This window comes from Mytilus edulis, chromosome 1, assembly GCF_963676685.1.
Source record: "Mytilus edulis chromosome 1, xbMytEdul2.2, whole genome shotgun sequence".
Classification (NCBI taxonomy): domain Eukaryota; kingdom Metazoa; phylum Mollusca; class Bivalvia; order Mytilida; family Mytilidae; genus Mytilus; species Mytilus edulis.
The window spans coordinates 116,162,985-116,181,877 of record NC_092344.1 but is presented as its reverse complement, the minus strand read 5'-3'; the positions used below and the strand labels follow the sequence as shown (position 1 = coordinate 116,181,877).

General features: G+C 33.7%; 2 protein-coding genes across 6 annotated transcripts in view; both read left to right on the top strand.

Annotated features, from left to right (window-relative positions):
* The window catches only part of LOC139501743 (uncharacterized), a 43,813-nt gene extending 31,624 nt beyond the window's left edge, over positions 1 to 12,189 (top strand). For 3 of the 5 annotated variants that reach the window (XM_071290904.1, XM_071290890.1, XM_071290918.1), the window contains 3 exons: positions 5,729 to 5,855; positions 8,870 to 8,934; positions 11,670 to 12,189. In XM_071290904.1, coding sequence (XP_071147005.1) covers positions 5,729 to 5,855; positions 8,870 to 8,934; positions 11,670 to 12,022 — 545 coding nt within the window. In that variant the 3' untranslated portion in view covers positions 12,023 to 12,189. The remainder of the gene's footprint in view (positions 1 to 5,728; positions 5,856 to 8,869; positions 8,935 to 11,669) is intronic. The other 2 variants (XM_071290897.1, XM_071290910.1) reach the window with 1 other exon arrangement.
* A 4,511-nt stretch (positions 12,190 to 16,700) lies between these two features.
* Positions 16,701 to 17,936, top strand: LOC139501989 (uncharacterized protein PF3D7_1120000-like). The gene has a single exon (XM_071291340.1). The coding sequence runs from the start codon at positions 16,701 to 16,703 to the stop codon at positions 17,934 to 17,936; it is 1,236 nt and encodes a 411-aa protein (XP_071147441.1).
* Positions 17,937 to 18,893: the final 957 nt, after the last annotated feature.

Sequence of the window (18,893 nt, the reverse complement as noted above, 5' to 3'; positions counted from 1 at the left end):
TTTTATTTGTTAACATTATAATTATATTACCGATAGTTCATCATTATTTTCAGGGAAAATGTTCTTCTTTGATACACTTTTTTCTGATCCAATTATAAATATTAGGAATTCTAATGCAATTATTTTGTATCAATGGTTCTGATTGGATGACAGTTAGCGTAAAATTCTCTATCTCCTTGTCTGTAACTAAGGAAGCCGACATTTTGAATTGTTGAATCTATTGACATGTAATTTCTACAATTATAAGCCAAAAAAATCACCTTTTGCACCTAAAAATCTTCTTTTTATCAAATTTTATTACATTTTGAAGCGGCAAAGAAGCCAGAAAACGCCCGGTGTTCATGGTTGACTCCGGAAGCATATCTGTGACGTCACCTAGTGTAGGGACCAAAGAAGATAACATCTTTACGTAGAATTATCTTTAATGAAGATTTTACACTGAAATAATGATTGAAATTTAATTATAAACTTGTTTTGCATTATAATAGAGATAACTGTATTGTATTTGAAGCTTTGTGGACGTCCATTGGTAGTTTTACTGTCGCAAATACCCGTTTACCTGTCTCCGCTACGCGTCGCCAGGTAAACTTAATTTGCGACAGTAAAACTACCGATGGACGTCCTTAAAGATTCAAATACAATACAGTTATTTCTTAAATGTAATACAATAACAGACTTCTTTACAATATTTTATATCAAAGTTAGTGTTTTTGTAAAGCGATTTATCTAAATGACGGCTCCTAAGAAAACTATGAGATGCTGTTCGTAAAGCAATTTTTCACAATAACGACTCCTAAGAAAGATATTAGTCAAGTCAAACTAAGTTTGAACCTCAAACTAATTGAAACAGAAAATGTTTTAGTTCTAATCTGTTGCATTTAGCCCCAAATATATATAGAAAAAATCTAACTTGAGGAAAACTCAAATTTTGCATATTTAATTTCTGATGGATATTAACATTGGAAAGGGAGATAACTCCGCAAAAATAAGTCTTTTTTTGTGTCAGTTTTTGGTTGATTTTCTTAAAATTCATGTAGAATATGATACTTTGATGGCGTTATAAGTTCATATTTGACTAAATTGTATAATTTTCTGCTCGAGAAATGTGCAAAACCGAAGTATTCTGAGTATATTTTTTTGCACAGTTTTCATTTAAGAAATTGCAAATTGTATGGCTTTGTCACAATTTTGAAAAAATAATGTACATATTTGGCATTGATTATATCTGTAAATCATATATTTGGTTAACATCTACCTTGTTTAAAGAAACTTTAAACCACTAAAGGAGGAATATTTGCTTTATTAGTTTTATTCAATTTGAGATTCTTTACCTTGCCATGGTGAATTATCTCATAAATGGTCAACTAATAACTTATGAAACCTAGGTTGTAGCTTATTAAAAGATATGAAAACACCTTAAGAGTTGTTTTTTATACTTTAAAGATGGCTTAAATAGCAAGAATCAATACATTTCGTTGAATAGAAGCGGTAAAGTTATAATTTTGTATCAATTTTTATTGATATTTCTGCCTTTCTTGCAGGGTTATCTCCATTATCAATGCAAATCTCCATAAGAATTTTAAAATCATGATTTTTTAGTTTTCCTCAAGTTATATTTTATGGGACTATTTTCTGTGTATATTTGGGATATACCGCTGAAGATTAAAACTTTAAAATCTTCTGTTGCAATTACTTCAAGGTTATGGTCAAATTTTTGCTAGATTGACAGGACTATATTAGATTCTGTTCGTAAAGCCATTTATCTGAATGACGACTCCTTATAAGGTTATGATATTCTGTTCGTAAATATAGAATAATAGGTAGTTTCGTTTTTTAGACTGACTATATCATGTGGAATATCTAGACGAGCCCGTTAGGGCGAGTTGTGATATTCCGCATGATATAGTCACCATCAAAAACGAAACTATCTATTATTCTGTTTATCGGTAATTATGACGTCACACAATGTATTGCCTAATATTTTCAGTGATACAGCTAGTACGTTGATACTCAAAAATATTAGGCAGTAAAATCAAAGGGAAAATATACGAATTACCGATAAAGCCATTTATCTGAATGACTACTCTCAAGAAAGTTATGAGATCCTGTTTGTAAAGCCATTTATCTAAATGACGACTCCTTATAAGGTTATGATATTCTGTTCCTAAAGCGATTCATCTCAATGAGGACTTCTTAGAAAGCTATAAGATTCTGTAGATAAGTTTTTTTTTTTATTTTCAAGAGTTATCGTCTATTAAAATATAAAAGAGCAACATGTTGCAACTTGAACCACCCATTTTTCAAAAATGGTTACGCTGACCTATATTTTCCATTCAGACAAATTTAGTTAAAGTCAATTCAGTATACTAGTCTAAGTGTCTTTCAGACTAATCCTTTATTGCCCCAATGGCACTCTTTCCATTGTGTCTAATTTTCGGAACGCCACACATGTATGAGTTTATCTTTATAGTAAAAGCAAAAAAATCTCATAAAAAAACTGATACTGAAATATGAGCTAATGTTTTTTTCCTGTAATTCTTCAATCTTTTCAACCGATTCTGATCAGATTGTTTCAATAAAAAAAACATGCACGTATATTAATTTCTCTGTACATTACTCAAATATTTCAAGATTTCTATATCTTTTTGACATCAATTTCGACAACAGCAACACATACCAACAACTAGATTATTCAGTTTTGGAAATGAATTGTTGAAAGAGTTAACATTCATAACGTCTAATACCATTGGAGCGTCCGAAGCGGTAATGTGGACTACTTTCGTCTGGCTTTAATACAAAATTTAATCCTGGTATCTATGATGAGTTTATTTACAACCACTGGGTCGATGCCACTGCTGATGAAGTTTTTTCCCCGAGGGCATCCCTCAGCCCAGTAGTCAGCACTCTGTGCTGACATGAATTATCATTGATATGGTCATATTTATAAAATAACTGTTTACAAAACTTTTGAATTTTTAAATACTAAGGCTATTCTTCTTCAGGAATAAAATTACCTTAGCTGTATTTGGCCCAATTTTTTTAGGAATTTCGGTCCTCAATGCTCTTCAACTTCGAACTTTATTTGGCCTTTTAAACTTTTTTTGGATTCGAGCGTCACTGATGAGTCTTTTGTAGAAGAAACGTGCGTTTTGCGTTCATACAAAATGTATCCTGGTACCTATGATGAGTTTATTTACAACCACTGGGTTTATGCCACTGCTCGTGGAGATTTATTTCGCCAGTTTGTTCTTACATGAATTATCATTGATATGATCATATTCATAAAATAACTGTTTTGTAGACGAAACGCGCGTCTGTCGTTTATACAAAATTTAATCCTGCTATCTATGATTAGTTTGTTTTCATCTGGAACGTACAAACACAAACAAGAAAATAGAGAGGATGAACAAATACCTAAATCATAAGGAGCGACCAATGAAAGCTTAATATTATAGTCAAATTCAACTAAGATCAAATGTTTACGTCAATGTAAACATTTATCATTGTTTTTGTATTGTATCGAAGGTTAGCTGTATGTACCTGTCTTTAATCATGCACATGGAACACGGTTTACTAACTCTTTTTCGTTAGTATTAATTTATTGATTAGATCACTATACACGTACCAGTAAAGGTGCCCGTCAAATGGTTTTTAATCTGATATGATAATGAATTGCTCAGTATTTCACCTAACATTTATTTTTGGTTCTAAAAACAATGTGAATTTTGAGAAAAGCCTAAATGACAGTAGCGTACGACTAACTCTTTCCCGATTGCCCATTTTAAGGATTGTGTCGACATGTTCTCTAGAGACGTGGGCTGCAATTTGTTCGTGTATATTAGAGTAACATGCTACTGTATGTTCCAGTATCTTAGAGTAAAACGTTGTTTTTTAATTATCGCACCGCAGGGCAACGCATTCTAGTTACTTCACGTAACATAGAATAACGCGTTGCAATTCTTTCGTGTTACTTAGAGAAACATGTTGCAACCTGTTCACGTTTTCATGGTATAAGTCAATCCCTTACCTTTTTAAAGAACTATTTTGTTCAAGGAATTCTAAAATATGCCTCAAATTCAAAATTCAAAAGCAGAACAATCACAATCGGTATTTCTGGAGTGATACCAATAAAAAAATTAATTCTTGTATCAGAGAAAAATTATAATCAGTCCCTATTAGTCATGAAAAGCTATCATGAGTTTTTTCAGGGTTATCATTATATAACAAGACATAGGATATATTGCACTGCATATTCTATTTTATCTTATTCCAAATATTCTGCTAGGAATAGCATTAATAAAACTGTGGAAGCCATGGTTATCTAATTTAAGTCAGTGGGCGCTGTTTATATTAACATACAAATACAGTGCGAAGCTCAACGTCATTTATGTAAATTACTTACCCTGTAACATTGTATTTGATCACTAATACACAGTGCAACGAATTTATCTTACCGAGTATCTTATGATGAATCAAGACGTACTCTAAAACAATCATAAAAAAACTTATTCTAAAAGGTTACCTATTCAACACCGTAATAAGATCATTGAATATTGTTTTTATTGGAATAAATATTGATTTTGTTATTAGTAGATTAAAAGCTAACTAAATTTTACTAGTATGTTATATATATACATATTCATGGATCTACAATCTGTCGATACCTGTAACTTGGCATTGCACAAGGTCATGTTTTTCTCTGGCTGTTTATGATGTCTTTACACTAAATCCATTGGATGTTGGATGTGTACGGATTGAAAGTTTAGTCTTAGATGCATGATTTTTTTTATTAGTTGTTAGTGGCTTTGAACTAGCTGTCAGATAACTGCGAGTACTCTCAGATCTGTTCATTGTGTCTTTTTGTGTCGGGATGTATAAGTACCCGGCCACGTCCACTTATATTTTTGTCCATCTGATGAGTTAAGCCTTTTTCAACTGATTTTTATAGTTCGTTCTTATGTTGTACTGTTATACCACTGTCCCAGGTGAGGGTTGGGATCCCGCTAACATGTTTAACCCCGCCACATTATTTATGTATGTGCCTGTCCCAAGTCAGGAGCCTTTATATACAGTGGTTGTCGTTTGTTTATGTGTTACATATTTGTTTTTCGTTCAATTTTTTACATAAATAAGGCCGTTAGTTTTCTCGCTTGAATTGTTTTACATTGTCTTGTCGGGGCCTTTTATAGCTGACTATGCGGTATGGGTTTTGCTTATTGTTGAAGGCCGTATGGTGGCCTATAGTTGTTAATGTCTGTGTCATTTTGGTCTTTTGTGGATAGTTGTCTCATTGGCAATCATACCACATCTTCTTTTTTATATATCCCAATTTTAACACAACATAAAACAGAACAATCAATTATTCAACAAATATGAAAATGTAATAGAATTTGAAACTTAATGCAAACTGAAATTTACTCCAATCTGAAAAGCTGTATATTCTACTTCAAGAAAATATTCTAATGTGTTTGTTTTAAAGTCAGGTAATTCTCAGTACGACTTTTGCAATGCCACTTTATACTTTCATAACTTTGAGGGTTAACAGTTAATAACTATGATACACTGAAAAGTATCCATTTTGTAATTCAACTTTGTGGATATTTAAACTTTAATTCAAATATATTTTCAAATGATTCTATCTATTTACTTTGTTTTTAAATAACCTATACAAATGGAGGCAAGAGTTCTGAATGATTAAACTATCATCTTACCTTATTATTTGGTGAAGGTAGAGGTGACATACCTGTGATTCCAACAAATGGACAAACAAAACCGACTATTGTGCAAGCACATACACCAACTACTAACGGTCTATGGACAACAACCGAAGGATCAGGATCATTTGGATCGGAAAGGTAATAATTAACTATCGACACACCACGGAAACTAGTTGTTTATAGATAACATTGAATGATGGTTACTGCTTTTTAAAGAATCATGCCATACGTTTACGCGAGATCGGTTTAAAACCAGAATGTAAAAAAGGTCATACTACGACTTTTGTTCGAAATCAACATTCATTAATGCCCGTGTCACACTGTCCCGATTTTTATATACGATGGACACCCGAATGCGAAAATTGCAAGTTCGTACGAAGTTGGTCCCGATCTCGTTAAAATACCCAAAAGTGACCGAAGCAAGTACGATGAATAACGAAGTCTATACGAGGGTGCCGAAAGTATATACGATAGCAAAAGATGGACATACGAAGGTTAACCGAAGACAGTATCTAAGCTTCATATCTCAGCCGATGCCTACAAGATGGATCACGAAGGCTACACGATGGTTTACGATGATGGCGCGATGGCCATACGATGTCTAAAAGACGTCGTGTACAGCTTACGATGCATTTAAATTATATGCCGAAGGCATCACGCGTTTTAAATTGTTTGATCAATATTGAATATACATTATATTGTACATTTAATTTTTGGTTTAATCATAAGACGGAAGACCGTGGGTATTTCCAGTTACTGACTAAGGAGTAGGTCCGGTAAGGACGGATTTTGGCCTCAAATTTCAGGTTCATCTGACGAAAGATTTTGACCACTTTTTAAACACTTAAGTGTCTATTTTATTTGAATTAATTAGTTTATGTGAAAGATTTTAACAGATTTAGTCATTAAAAACGATCCGATTCAAGCTCAAATATGAAAAATCTACCTAATATGCCGAAAAAAGTCACTTTTCAGATGGTTTTTGGTAAAAATGAAAGTGGCCGCATCCGTGTTCATTCTCAACCTATATATATGTTATGTTATATCATAAAATACAACTTAGATTTCAATATTAAGGATGAACACGAATGCGGCCACTTTCGTTTTACACGAAAACCGTCTGAAATTTAACTAAAATGCTAGAATTATGAGGATTTCAGTAATTTAGTATGACTTAATGGTGCTAGTACCGGATATATGTGCATTGTATTGTCAAAAACAGCCCACATTTATGTAGCAGAAGCATTCTGCTGTCCAATAAATAACTAAAGGTTTACATTTTAACAATTTTGTAAAACTGCTATATTTTGGGGCCAAAAAGGGGTCTTACTGAACCTACTCCTTTGGTTGATTTCTAAAAAAATAGTTTATGTATCAAATATGCGTATTCACCATTTTCTGCATGTGTCATATACAAATATAGTGTCCATATTTGTCCCCAATATGTTACATACGAGAGGAGGCCACGCTCGGCATTGCCTTGTTTGAACTGTTAAATATTTGCACTAGTTTGAATAATCACCCATAATTATGCCCATGTTTACTGATCTATCTTAAAGGTACGGTAATGGGTTCGTTGATCCCTTTTATTCAAAAAGAGCTCTTTCCAGGAGAATATCATAATAATATAGACTAAAGGAAGGATGTGGGGAAAGCAACAAATGCGGCAAAATATGACATATAGAAAACAAAATGTTTATGGAGTAAACATTCGTCTGACAACAACTCAGACGATACATAAAAAATCAGAATAATGAAGAAAAAGTTGGTTTCCCTATATACGTGTACCTGCAGTGTTGATGATTTTCATTATGTTATTTGATATGAAAAATTGACAAAAAATAATATTTTATTTGTAAAAGTAAATACTGAGCCTGTAATACCTGCTCTTCTTGTTCCATTTGAACTAAACAACGCTGTCGCCTTTCTTGTTCTCATAGAATCATATGATATGAGCTCCATGTTTTGTGAACGTCTTTCTTAACTGTCGTATTAGACTGACCAGTGCATATCGCGCATAGCACTTTAAATGTATTTAAGCGCGAAAATTAACTTACATTTAGCTGGATTAATTGCCGTCGTAGTTCCATCTTGTCACCTTCGTACTTTTATTCGATGGCATCACGACGGGATTACGAGGTCTTCACGAAGTCGTGTTGCCATCGTAAGACCTTCGGGTAGCTTCGTGATTCATTCGTGTAGACATCGTAATGTCAAAACTGCCCGATGGAAACGATGGAAACACGAATGCAATACGATGTTCAAAGATGCATTCCCGGTGACATTACGATGGTGAGGATGGTGATACGAACTCAATACGAACCCTCAACATCGGACGCACCTTCGGGGATTTTTTAACATGTTAAAAAATTTAGAACCCTTCCCGAAGTTGTGCCCGAAGGATAGAAAAAGTGGCCGATGGTTCTACGATGGTTAAAGATGGCACTACGAATAGTTCGATCTGAATACGATCAGTCCCGATTTTGAAAATTTCCATAATCGTGTTGCCATCGGTGTAAAAATCGGGACAGTGTGACGCGGGCATTACGAAGGACATTTCAGCTGCCATATCTCAAATATCCAAATAGATATTGTGGATGTAATCTAATATTGTCAATCATAATTTTGAAATTTTACATGCATGATTTAAATGTGTCACAGATTCTTATTTTTGGTAAAAAATTGTTGGTCTATTGGTGTACGTATTTCATAATGATACTTTTTTATTGCCTTTCACAAAACAAGGAACTATATTACAGTATAACTCGACCGCAACGGACCCACTCAGAGATCGAGGTCCCACTTTGTCAAGTTTGCATTAAATAAACTCATCATAGATACCAGGACTAAATTTTGTATAAACGCCAGACGCGCGTTTCGTCTACAAAAAGACTCATCAGTGACGCTCGAATACAAAAAAGTAAAAAAAAGGCCAAATAAAGTACAAAGTTGAAGAGCATTGAGGACCAAAATTCCTAAAAGTTTTGCCAAATCCAGCTAAAGTAATCTATGCTGCTAAATACATTAATATTTCACTCAATGATAGTAAAATATTTTATTTATACACTAAGGTTCTCATTTTCATTCGGAAGAAAATGTCCAACGTTTGCGTCTATCCTATTACTTCATCAATTTGTCTTTAATTCTAACAGCACTGAAATTTGGCCTTTTGTAACTGACGGAACTGAGAAAAGTCCGGAAACAAGTTCAGATAAAGGTAATTTAGTCTTATTATAATACTGTCTGTTTGTGTATTTTATAATAACCATGCAAGTATAACATTCTACTTGGCTGAGAGGCAATTTATCTTATCTTACCTCCTATACATTTCCAGGAATATGATTGGTTAAAAGCGTCCGCGTGCAAACCGTGTATATTTGATATTAGGTTAGTAGGGAGGCGGGGCTTATCTCATACACGGTTAGTAGTGGAGTTACGTCCCTTTGTATTCCTTATTAGGTAAGAAGGGGCGGGGCTTATTTCATACACGGTTAGTAATGGTGTTATGTCCCTTTGTAAAAAAACAAAACGGTACTGAGAAAAAATCATAAAAGTTCCAACAGACGAAGAAATTGATGATTAAGATTGAAACAAATTCATAAAACACATTTAAACCTTACAAGTCGTTATTGTTGGCATCTGTTTTTGTAGGATCAATGGAAGTATTTTCTTAGCGCTAACAGTATTGAAGACTTGCTCGTTTTGAGAATCACTGGTCTTAATTTCACACGTTAAGATAGTCGGTAAGATAAATTCGTTACATAGTGTGCTAGTGACGTAATACGGTATATATGGGGTCAGTAAATTCCATATGGGGATTCGAGCTTCGCTCTCACCCCATATGGAATTTACTGACCCCATATATACCGTATTAGGTCACTAGCACACTATGTAACTAATAATATTATGCCATAAAATTGAGAAAGGAAATGGGGAATGTGTCAAAGCGACAACAACCCGACCATAGATCAGACAACAGCCGAATGCCACCATGTTTTCTCAGAATCTTTGATTTAAAAAAAGTTGTCGAATTGATATCTACAAGTAGAAAGGTGAAATAGAACACTTTCTTTTGTTTGGAAAACGTGAATATGTATCTGACAGTGATAGAAATAAACCCAAAACAATGTCCAATGTCGGTTTAAACAATCGTTCACACAAATTCACCGAGGCCAACTGTTTTCTCATTTCAAACAGCAAACGCTTAATTGATGCTGTAATACTATTTGCCTGCTTCAAAACTTTAGATAATTCATCGAAATTTTGATCTACAAGTATCCTCTCATGTACCCAGGGAACAATTTTGTTTAAGAGATGTTTTTTTCTCAAGCTTGGCACCAAAAATGGTAAATATCAAATTCAAAATTTGAACCACGGCATGAAAAACAGTAAGCACCGAAGATTCATGTGAACGGTTGTTCACTCGATTTAATCATTGTTATGTTTCTATAATACTAAAATTACGAGGTCCAATTTATCAGCGTTCATCATGTAAAAACGATGAATCAAAGAATTCAACTTTATATCTAACTAATAAAGTACAATGCTGTTGATTAAAAATTACACTTCTCCAGACCCCTTTGTTTCCCACATAATTAATATTGCCAATAATTAAGAAGTTCCGGGTCAAATCCGATACCGATACCAATAGTATATTCACCTGTTACCCATTACCTTATCTGTACGTTCCACATCTGACAGGCGCACCACCAAACGCTGTATTTAGGATTTTGCTATATACACGGGTCGTAATCACAGGGTTGACACTACTAAATTCAATCATTGTCACATTGTTCCCGATTGTAGTATTTTAATCAGTATGACTTCTTAAGATGACAATACGAATAATATAATTCTGGACTTAAAAGGCATATAGGTACAGCATGTACAGTTTTCAATTTGTAAGCCGGAATGACGTAAAACAGCGAATCAAAAAATTCAACTTTAATTATAACTCATTAAAGACAATGCTGTTGATTAAAAAATACTCCTTTCCAGGGACTTTTGTTTTCCAAATAAAATTAATAATACCAATAATTGATAAGTTCCAGGTCGACGGGTTCAAACAGAAAGATGTTGAAAGCAGAGAAAACTGTGCATCTTATAATCGGCATGACTTTATCAGATGACAATACCAATACTAAAATAAGGCTTACGCATAGTTATATTCTTTAATTCAGCCACAGACCCGCGATATCACGGGTGTATTCTAGTATTGTTAATACTGACACATATTCTAGTTTTCCAAACTAAAGGGAATTGTGATATTGAACCGTTCTTCTAAAGCATTCAAAGTAAAACATTGTACAGATGTGTACTCAAGACAACGTCTTGTTTGACATACTTTGTACTTAAAACATTCAATTTTTATGTTAATTAGGCCTATAGTCTTGTCAATAATAAAATTGCATAATTTATAAACCTGTCGAGTTACAAACAACATTATACATCATAAAAAAGTAATAAAATTAACCTTTTCAAATGATAAAATCAAACGAAAGGAAAACAACTTATATATTTATGACTAGAGAGAAACGTGGTGCTCAGATACGCGTACAAGACATATCGCTTGTGAATATTACAATATAATCGTCAACATTGACACCATAGTATAAGCTCTTGCTCGATCAGAGACATGAGAAAGAAAAACAAAAAACAAAAACAAAAAAGCAAGACTATGAAGGTAGCACTTGACTTTGGAAAAACACATTCAAATGAACTGATAGTCTTGTATAAACGATGCCAGAGTAACGCCTGGAAAGAAACTCGTAAACGGTGAATAGGCAAACTTTACGATGTGAGCTTTTTATAGAATGATTGTTTATGAATTAATTTCTTTAAACCCTTAAAACAATTGAAAGGGTTTGAGGTAGACTTATCATACCTGTTTTCTAAAGTCAACTTTTTTCAACATATTGTCAGTAATATAGTAATTCGACTTTTAATTTATAGATGAGGGAATATATTCAACAACGGCTGATTTAAATGATAAACCTCGATGTATGACTATTGACTGTTGGTTCCCACCACCAAATATAAAGGGAAATAACTCTGTGCCCCCGCCGCCTTTACCACCAATGGAAATGATGCAGAAGGACGAAGTATTCAAAATTGTGGGATTAGTAGAACATGACTGTCATGAAAATGCCTTAGCATTACTTGATCTTAAAACAAAACATGACCACAAAAAACGACATTTGGTCGATAGAGCTGTGGTAGTAATGTCTAGTAATAGTACATGTAGTACATTAGGACAAATAGCTATTTTTGAGTTAATGATAATTTTATTTATTGGATGGTTATAAACCTGCAGAATTTAGTTATAACGTATATATTATGCTACAATTTTACGTTCAAACAAGACATACTTTCACTGTAATATTCAACTAGTTACCCGAATCAAATGGAATTATTTAATTTACGAATTCAATTGAGCATTTCCTTTTAACTCTAACATACACTTAAATACCAGTGTGAATTTTTTTCTTTTGAATTCATTATCAGAGAACGCGTTTAAGATGTGTTTAATAATATTTACACTACTTCCTGTGACTTTCCCTTAAAAATGTCCATAACAAGAAAGAAAAAAAGAACCACACTTTTTAAAATACGTGCGTCCGAATCCCTCATCTGAATTTACCGTCATCAGAAATGACCAAGGCCGAATATTTGAAAGCCAAGGATGTGTAAGAACCGAATACCTTTTTATGTTAACCTCTTTTGACCCTTTTCAAGGTGTTGTTAACTGTTATCTGAGATAAGCTGTTAACTGTTTCAACCCACTTGGTTAAGTTACTGTTATCAGCATTTTTGCATTTGTTGTTAACTGATTTTGCCAAAATCGAGGCAGTTAACATGTTAACGGACGCCCTATTGCCCCCCTCATTACCTAGGTACTGACTTCTGATCTGATGATGCCGTCAGGGACTGATAGTCACCAATCAAAGGTATCAACCCAGTGCTGCACAAAATAAAACCAACAACTGAGGATAAAACGTATCATCAGGATACGGTCTCGATAGTGTAAGTGAATTTGGATTTATCTTAACTTTAAATTGTTGTTTTTCTCTCATCAGAGGTTTCCCGATTTGCTACCGTATCAACCATAGTACGAACTGGGAGCCGTCATTGAACTTTTGAAATTAATTCAAATATGCCCTTAATGTCAATGAATGTTTTATGAATCCATATTTAAAGTATTTGAATGATTTTTATCTACAAACTGGTATAACTTTCATGTAGATATGTTACATATTCATAACGAAAGAGGGACGAAAGATACCAAAGGGACGGTCAAACTCATAAATCTAAAACAAACTGACAACGCCATGGCTAAAAATGAAAAAGACAAACAGAAAAACAATAGTACTCATGACACAACATAGAAAACTAAAGAATAAACAACACGAACCCCACCAAAAACTAGGGGTGATCTCAGGTGCTCCGGAAGGGTAAGCAGATCCTGCTCCACATGTGGCACCCGTCGTGTTGCTTATGTGATTACAAATCCGGTAAATAGTCTAATTCGGTAGGTCACATTCATGAAAGATATTGTGTGTACTCGATTATGCTTTCAACACACCGTTGCAACGATCGGTTAGTAAATAAGATTTATTTCCCCTAAAATTCCACCGGCAAAAGAAAAGGCTAAACATAAGCTAAATTCATAGTTTATCTATGTGTGCCTGTTATATTGATATAATAGTATAGAATAGATAATTTTGCATATTTTGGAGGTAGGCTTTTAGAAAAAAATAATATAATAAGAGCTATTTTAATATATAAAATTGACCCCATTAAAAATGTATAATGTTAAAGGTTAATACATAACCTGTTCTCTTTATTCGTATGAACATATCCATTTATCAATCTCAGATACATTAGTTACGTCTTAGTGATAACGGCTGAACGGACGTGCTGGGCAAGCTCTCCTTTCGATGAGGGTTTACTTTTAAATGATCAACGCATTACTACTTTAGATAACAGAAACCAATCAAATGCTGTACAGTAAACGTTGTAGTACACTGTAAAAATGGTGTTTAGATCCTAAACACAATTCTAAGCACATCTTTTGTGCACTCTTTTTTACATGTTTAGATCTAAACGTGTCTCAGTACAATGTGTTTAGGATTGTGTTTAGAATCGTGTTCAGCTTAGAAAAATGTGTTTGATTTCTATACACTTTCATTTTTAAACGTATTTAAATTCACGTCATGTTTAAATATTATGTGCTTACTGAAAAATGTGTTTAGAAATTAAACACAATCCTAAACACGTTTAGATCTAAACATGTATCACAAGTGTTTAAATTCTAAGCACGATATTTACAGTGTAGGTGTATTCCCGCGTTAACATGCACTTCAAACCCATTGTAGATGGGGGAGTGTTATGCCGATTGACGTCCGAGGTGTTAGATGATTGACATTCATTTCACTGACTCGCGGCTTTGGTCCTGATAATACTTCCTGTCATCTTTAATACTACGTCCACGACTCATCTACCAGTACTCCATCATCGAGGTTAGCGGGCTGCCAAGCTGACCCAACTGGCCCTGAAAGCAGCCGTTGTGAAGAATATAACATCAAAATAGTCAACATACCAAATCAAAACAGCTCACAAAACCAAGATGGCGACCTCCAAAATGGCGACCACCAATCGTTCCTGACCGATGGCACAAAATTATTGAAACGCTCATCAAACGCCTTCGGGTACCGAGCCGACCGTGCGAGGGCTGTATAGCCAGTCAAGGTCGTTAAACACTTCCATTTGTTGTATTCGTATGCATGCAACATTTTTCAGGGTATGCAAATAATATATATAATATAGAGCTATAAACACGAACGAGAAAGACCAAATGAAAATATATAGTGCAATAAAAGATGGATAATCAACTACATTGTAACTTGTTTTTACTTATTTAATAGACATTCTATGTCGGAATTTAATATTGATGATTATTTTAGTTGTTCACACTCACTATCTATAATACCATTCTTATATTTTTCTGAAATTTGGCAAAAATAATCAGTCACACGTATGAAAAAGTTTACTAGAGTTAAAAGTACGAATAAAAGATCAAATAAAAGATACACTTGTAAAATATTCATTGAACACAAGTGTCTGAGTGACAGTACAATTGTATTAAATATAATAAAATGACAATTATTCGAGTCAATTAAAATCATTTTTTTCATGGCCAACCAAATAGTGAATACTGGTTTTTTTTAAATTTACTTTCTAAAACGCATTTCTAGAAAAAAAAATATCGAAGAATTCCCTTTTCTCGAGCTCACTCAAATGAAATATCAGCTCCTTCATCCTCTCCGAAAAAAAATATTCTACTGCAATGATCATGATGATGAACTACTTATAATACGAAAACTACACAATTTTTACACGTTAAAAAATATAACCAACACCAGTATAATGTTTTTGTAGTTTTAGTTTATTTTTATTATTCCAAAGTCTGGTAGAAAACAATATTTTTTCTATAAATAAACGAAACATAAACAATATAACTTTACCAAACAGAAATATATACTTAGAATCCAAACGCCGTGTAAACTCAGATCGTTTGGGGTCTGTTTGATTCATGCACTTGTGCATAACTAAGTTATTCCATAAAGAATCATAAACAATGTGTTCTAGAAACTTGGAAGTCGTTATCAAATAAATCGTTAAACTGGATTTTTGGTAATACGCATTTCATTTTTTTTTTAATTTGATCATGAGGAAGAACATTATTTCATACATTAAATGATACCTCCAAACCAGCACCAACGGTTGTGTTACGTACCAACCGTTCTTGATTGTAGCAAATCGAGAAATAAAACCGGTGCCCGTGTAATAAAATGAATACGATTACTCAAATAAAAAACGAGAAAATGTTTTGAAGATAGATATGAGATATGTATAAATATCCAAAAAATTCCGTAAAATTAACTAAAGCTGCAAATGAGAATATTAAATTCATTTATATTTTGCTGGATCATTGAATAATTACAGGGCCATTCGTATTGCTGTGTTGGAGGTGATTTCTTAATACAAAAAGCCAAACATTTTTTTTTAATTTGCAAAAATACAAAATTGCAAAACTCACATAACAGAAGATTTAAAAAGAGACATATATCAAAACTTATTATTAAAAAGGGCTCAAATCTAAAATGAGACAATATCTACAAAAGCACGTAATTTCCTCAAAGAGTTAAAGCACAATTCATGAGGTGACAAAAAAAATATTGTATTCGTTCATGCATGAGGTCAATGTCGTCTGAAGCTAAAACTACCAAGATACAAAAACTTAGATTTCGTGGACATGCTTTCGTAAATCTTATCCTTTTACATAAACGGTCATTAAATTTCAAAACTGGTAAATAGTTATAAGGGTACCATGCTTATAATTTAATACGCCAGACGTGTGTTTCGTCTACACAAGACTCACCAGTGACGCTCAGATCAATATATAAAGGAAGCCAAACAAGTATAAATTTGAACAGAATTGATGATCCAAAATTTCAAAAAGTTGTGCCTAAACAAAATATAGTTCGAACGGATTTCAGAAAAAAAAATTAATTTGTTTTGATGTGTAACGATTTTGATGTTTTGATTTTTGAAACTTTGTTTTTATATATAATCATAATAATATGTAATACATTAACATGATATTGAATTATTTTTGTCTAGTCATAATGAGTCACCAACCCGTTGGTTTGACTGTGTATATAGCACTGTTTCATTATTGCTGTATTTACTATATTTTGGGATTATTCTCTATAAAATTTGTTTGTATATATTTTTGTGTTGTGCCCATGCGTTGTCGTGCGCATGTGCAAGTAAACAAGTAAAAAAAAAATTCTGTGGTCTAATATTTTTGTATTTTTCACATATTTCTGGATTATAACAAGACATTTAAGTGAAAAGTAACGTTTGATCTACTTTTGATCTTGTGAACTAGTGAAAATTCGGTGAGAAAAGCAGTTGGGAATGCTTAATTCAGAGTCGGATCCTATGAGTAAACAATCAGCGGATAGTTACGTTCAGACAGTTATGGCTAGTAACATTGTATCTGTACCGGTTGAAATTCACGCTGAAAGGCCTGTAAGTAACTTTAATACTTTCGCTTTAACACCTAGAAAAACAACAAAACGTAGAAGGTCTGATGGTAATAATAAAAATGGTACTAAAAAACAGAGAAATAGCCCAGGTGTGCTCGATGACAAAAATCGTCACGCTCTAGAAGACAATCAGTGTATTGGAGTTCAAGGGAAGGCGTCTAATAAAAGCGACATGAACACTATTAAAGTTGTTAGTAAACAAACAAACAGTAATGATCTCAATGATTTAAAGATCATGGTAGGCAATTTAACAGATTCGATGAATACTTTACGCGATCACCTATCGACAAGAATAGACAGTTTAGAAAGTAATTTCGCAAAAACTATTGAAAAAGTTGTTGATAGAAAAATTGAAACCGCTATGAAGAAGGAAAGGAATATCGTACATAAAGAAATGAAAAATCTGGAGAGTAAAGTTGCAAAGGACATAGAACAGTTAAAAGTAGATGTAAATGAGGACTTCCAGAGTGTAAAGAATGAAATATCAAGTTTGAAAGACCGTTGTCAAGAACCTATGATCAGACCCGAGGCTGAGGCAGAGAACAACAAAAGAAACAACGCTATCATTCGAAACCTGGCAGAAAGTGAAAATGAAAATCTTTTCAACAAAGTAAGCGGACTGTTAAAGGACGGTTTAAGATTGAAAAATATCAGCATACACTCTGTAGAACGCAAGAGGAGCTTTCGAGAGGGTAAACCGGGTTTAGTTATTGTAAAGTTCCAAAACGCACAGGACAAGCGTGAAGTAATGGAGGTAAAGAAAACACTCCGAGAAGCAAGGAATTATAGAGACGTATTTATTGAAAATGACTTACCGAAGGCTGAAAGGATGCTCAATGCAAATCTTCGTCATATTGTGAATACTATCGGCAAGGATAAATTAGAAATTCGTGGATCGAGAATCCAAACAAAACGAAATGACAACGAATCAAGAGAAAGGACCGATCTAAGCCGACAGCTGTACGAGCAAAGAGGACGACGACATGAGCAAAACACATCAAACAACGTAAGAGACAGTTACCGACGAGAAAACGAACCAAGAGACACCGATAATTTTAGACAGTCTACTCACCGTGGCGGTTACAGAAATGGGCGGCATTATTAGTGGCGTTGCGGGTTTTGGAATGTGAAGGGATGGGCCACTTAGAACATTGATGACCGACATAAATTACGTGAAATGTGTATTCAAAATGAACACTTAGATATTATAGGGATCGCCGAAACACATCTGACAGGAAAAAATGAAATCCGTATAAATGGCTATAAATGGTTTGGTCATAACCGGACAGAATTACATGAAAGAGCAAAGAAAGGTTCGGGAGGTGTCGGATTTCTAGTACGCGATGACATTGCATCACGCTACAACATCGAAATATTAGATAAATCAGTTGAAGGAATTCTATGGGTTCATGTACAACAAAGTGACGGTCGAGATTGCTTCCGAGCGTGTGTGTGTTATTTACCGCCAACTGGAACTACACGTAACATAGATGCGAATGATTTTTATGACTCGTTATTGAGCCAAGTTCATGTGTATGGAAATGAATCTATTTTCTTTTTGTGTGGCGATTTCAATAGCCGTTGTGGAGATATGGATGATTACATTGCAGGAGTCGATACGATACCGGAAAGAAATGTTGATTTTAAGCGCAATGCGCATGGAGAATTATTATGCGAATATCTTATAAATTCGAATTGCTGTATTTTAAATGGAAGAAAAGGTGTCAAAAATAATTATACTTATATATCTCAGCTTGGATCTTCTGTAGTGGATTATTGTCTTATTCCATATGAATTACTTGATATTTTTGAGCAATGTGACGTCATAACTATGTCGGAATTAATCGAAAAACATGATATATTTGAGTATGTTGATCCATTAGTGTCTAAACCTGATCACTCGATGCTTTTATGGAATGTAAAGGTAGAGAAATGTGTGTCGGAAGCATCTAATGATAATGGAAATAAAAGTGAATATAATAAGTTTAATTTGAAAAATATCCCAAATTCGTTCTTAGCGGATCATTTACGTGATATTGAAGAGTTAATTTTATCCTTGGAA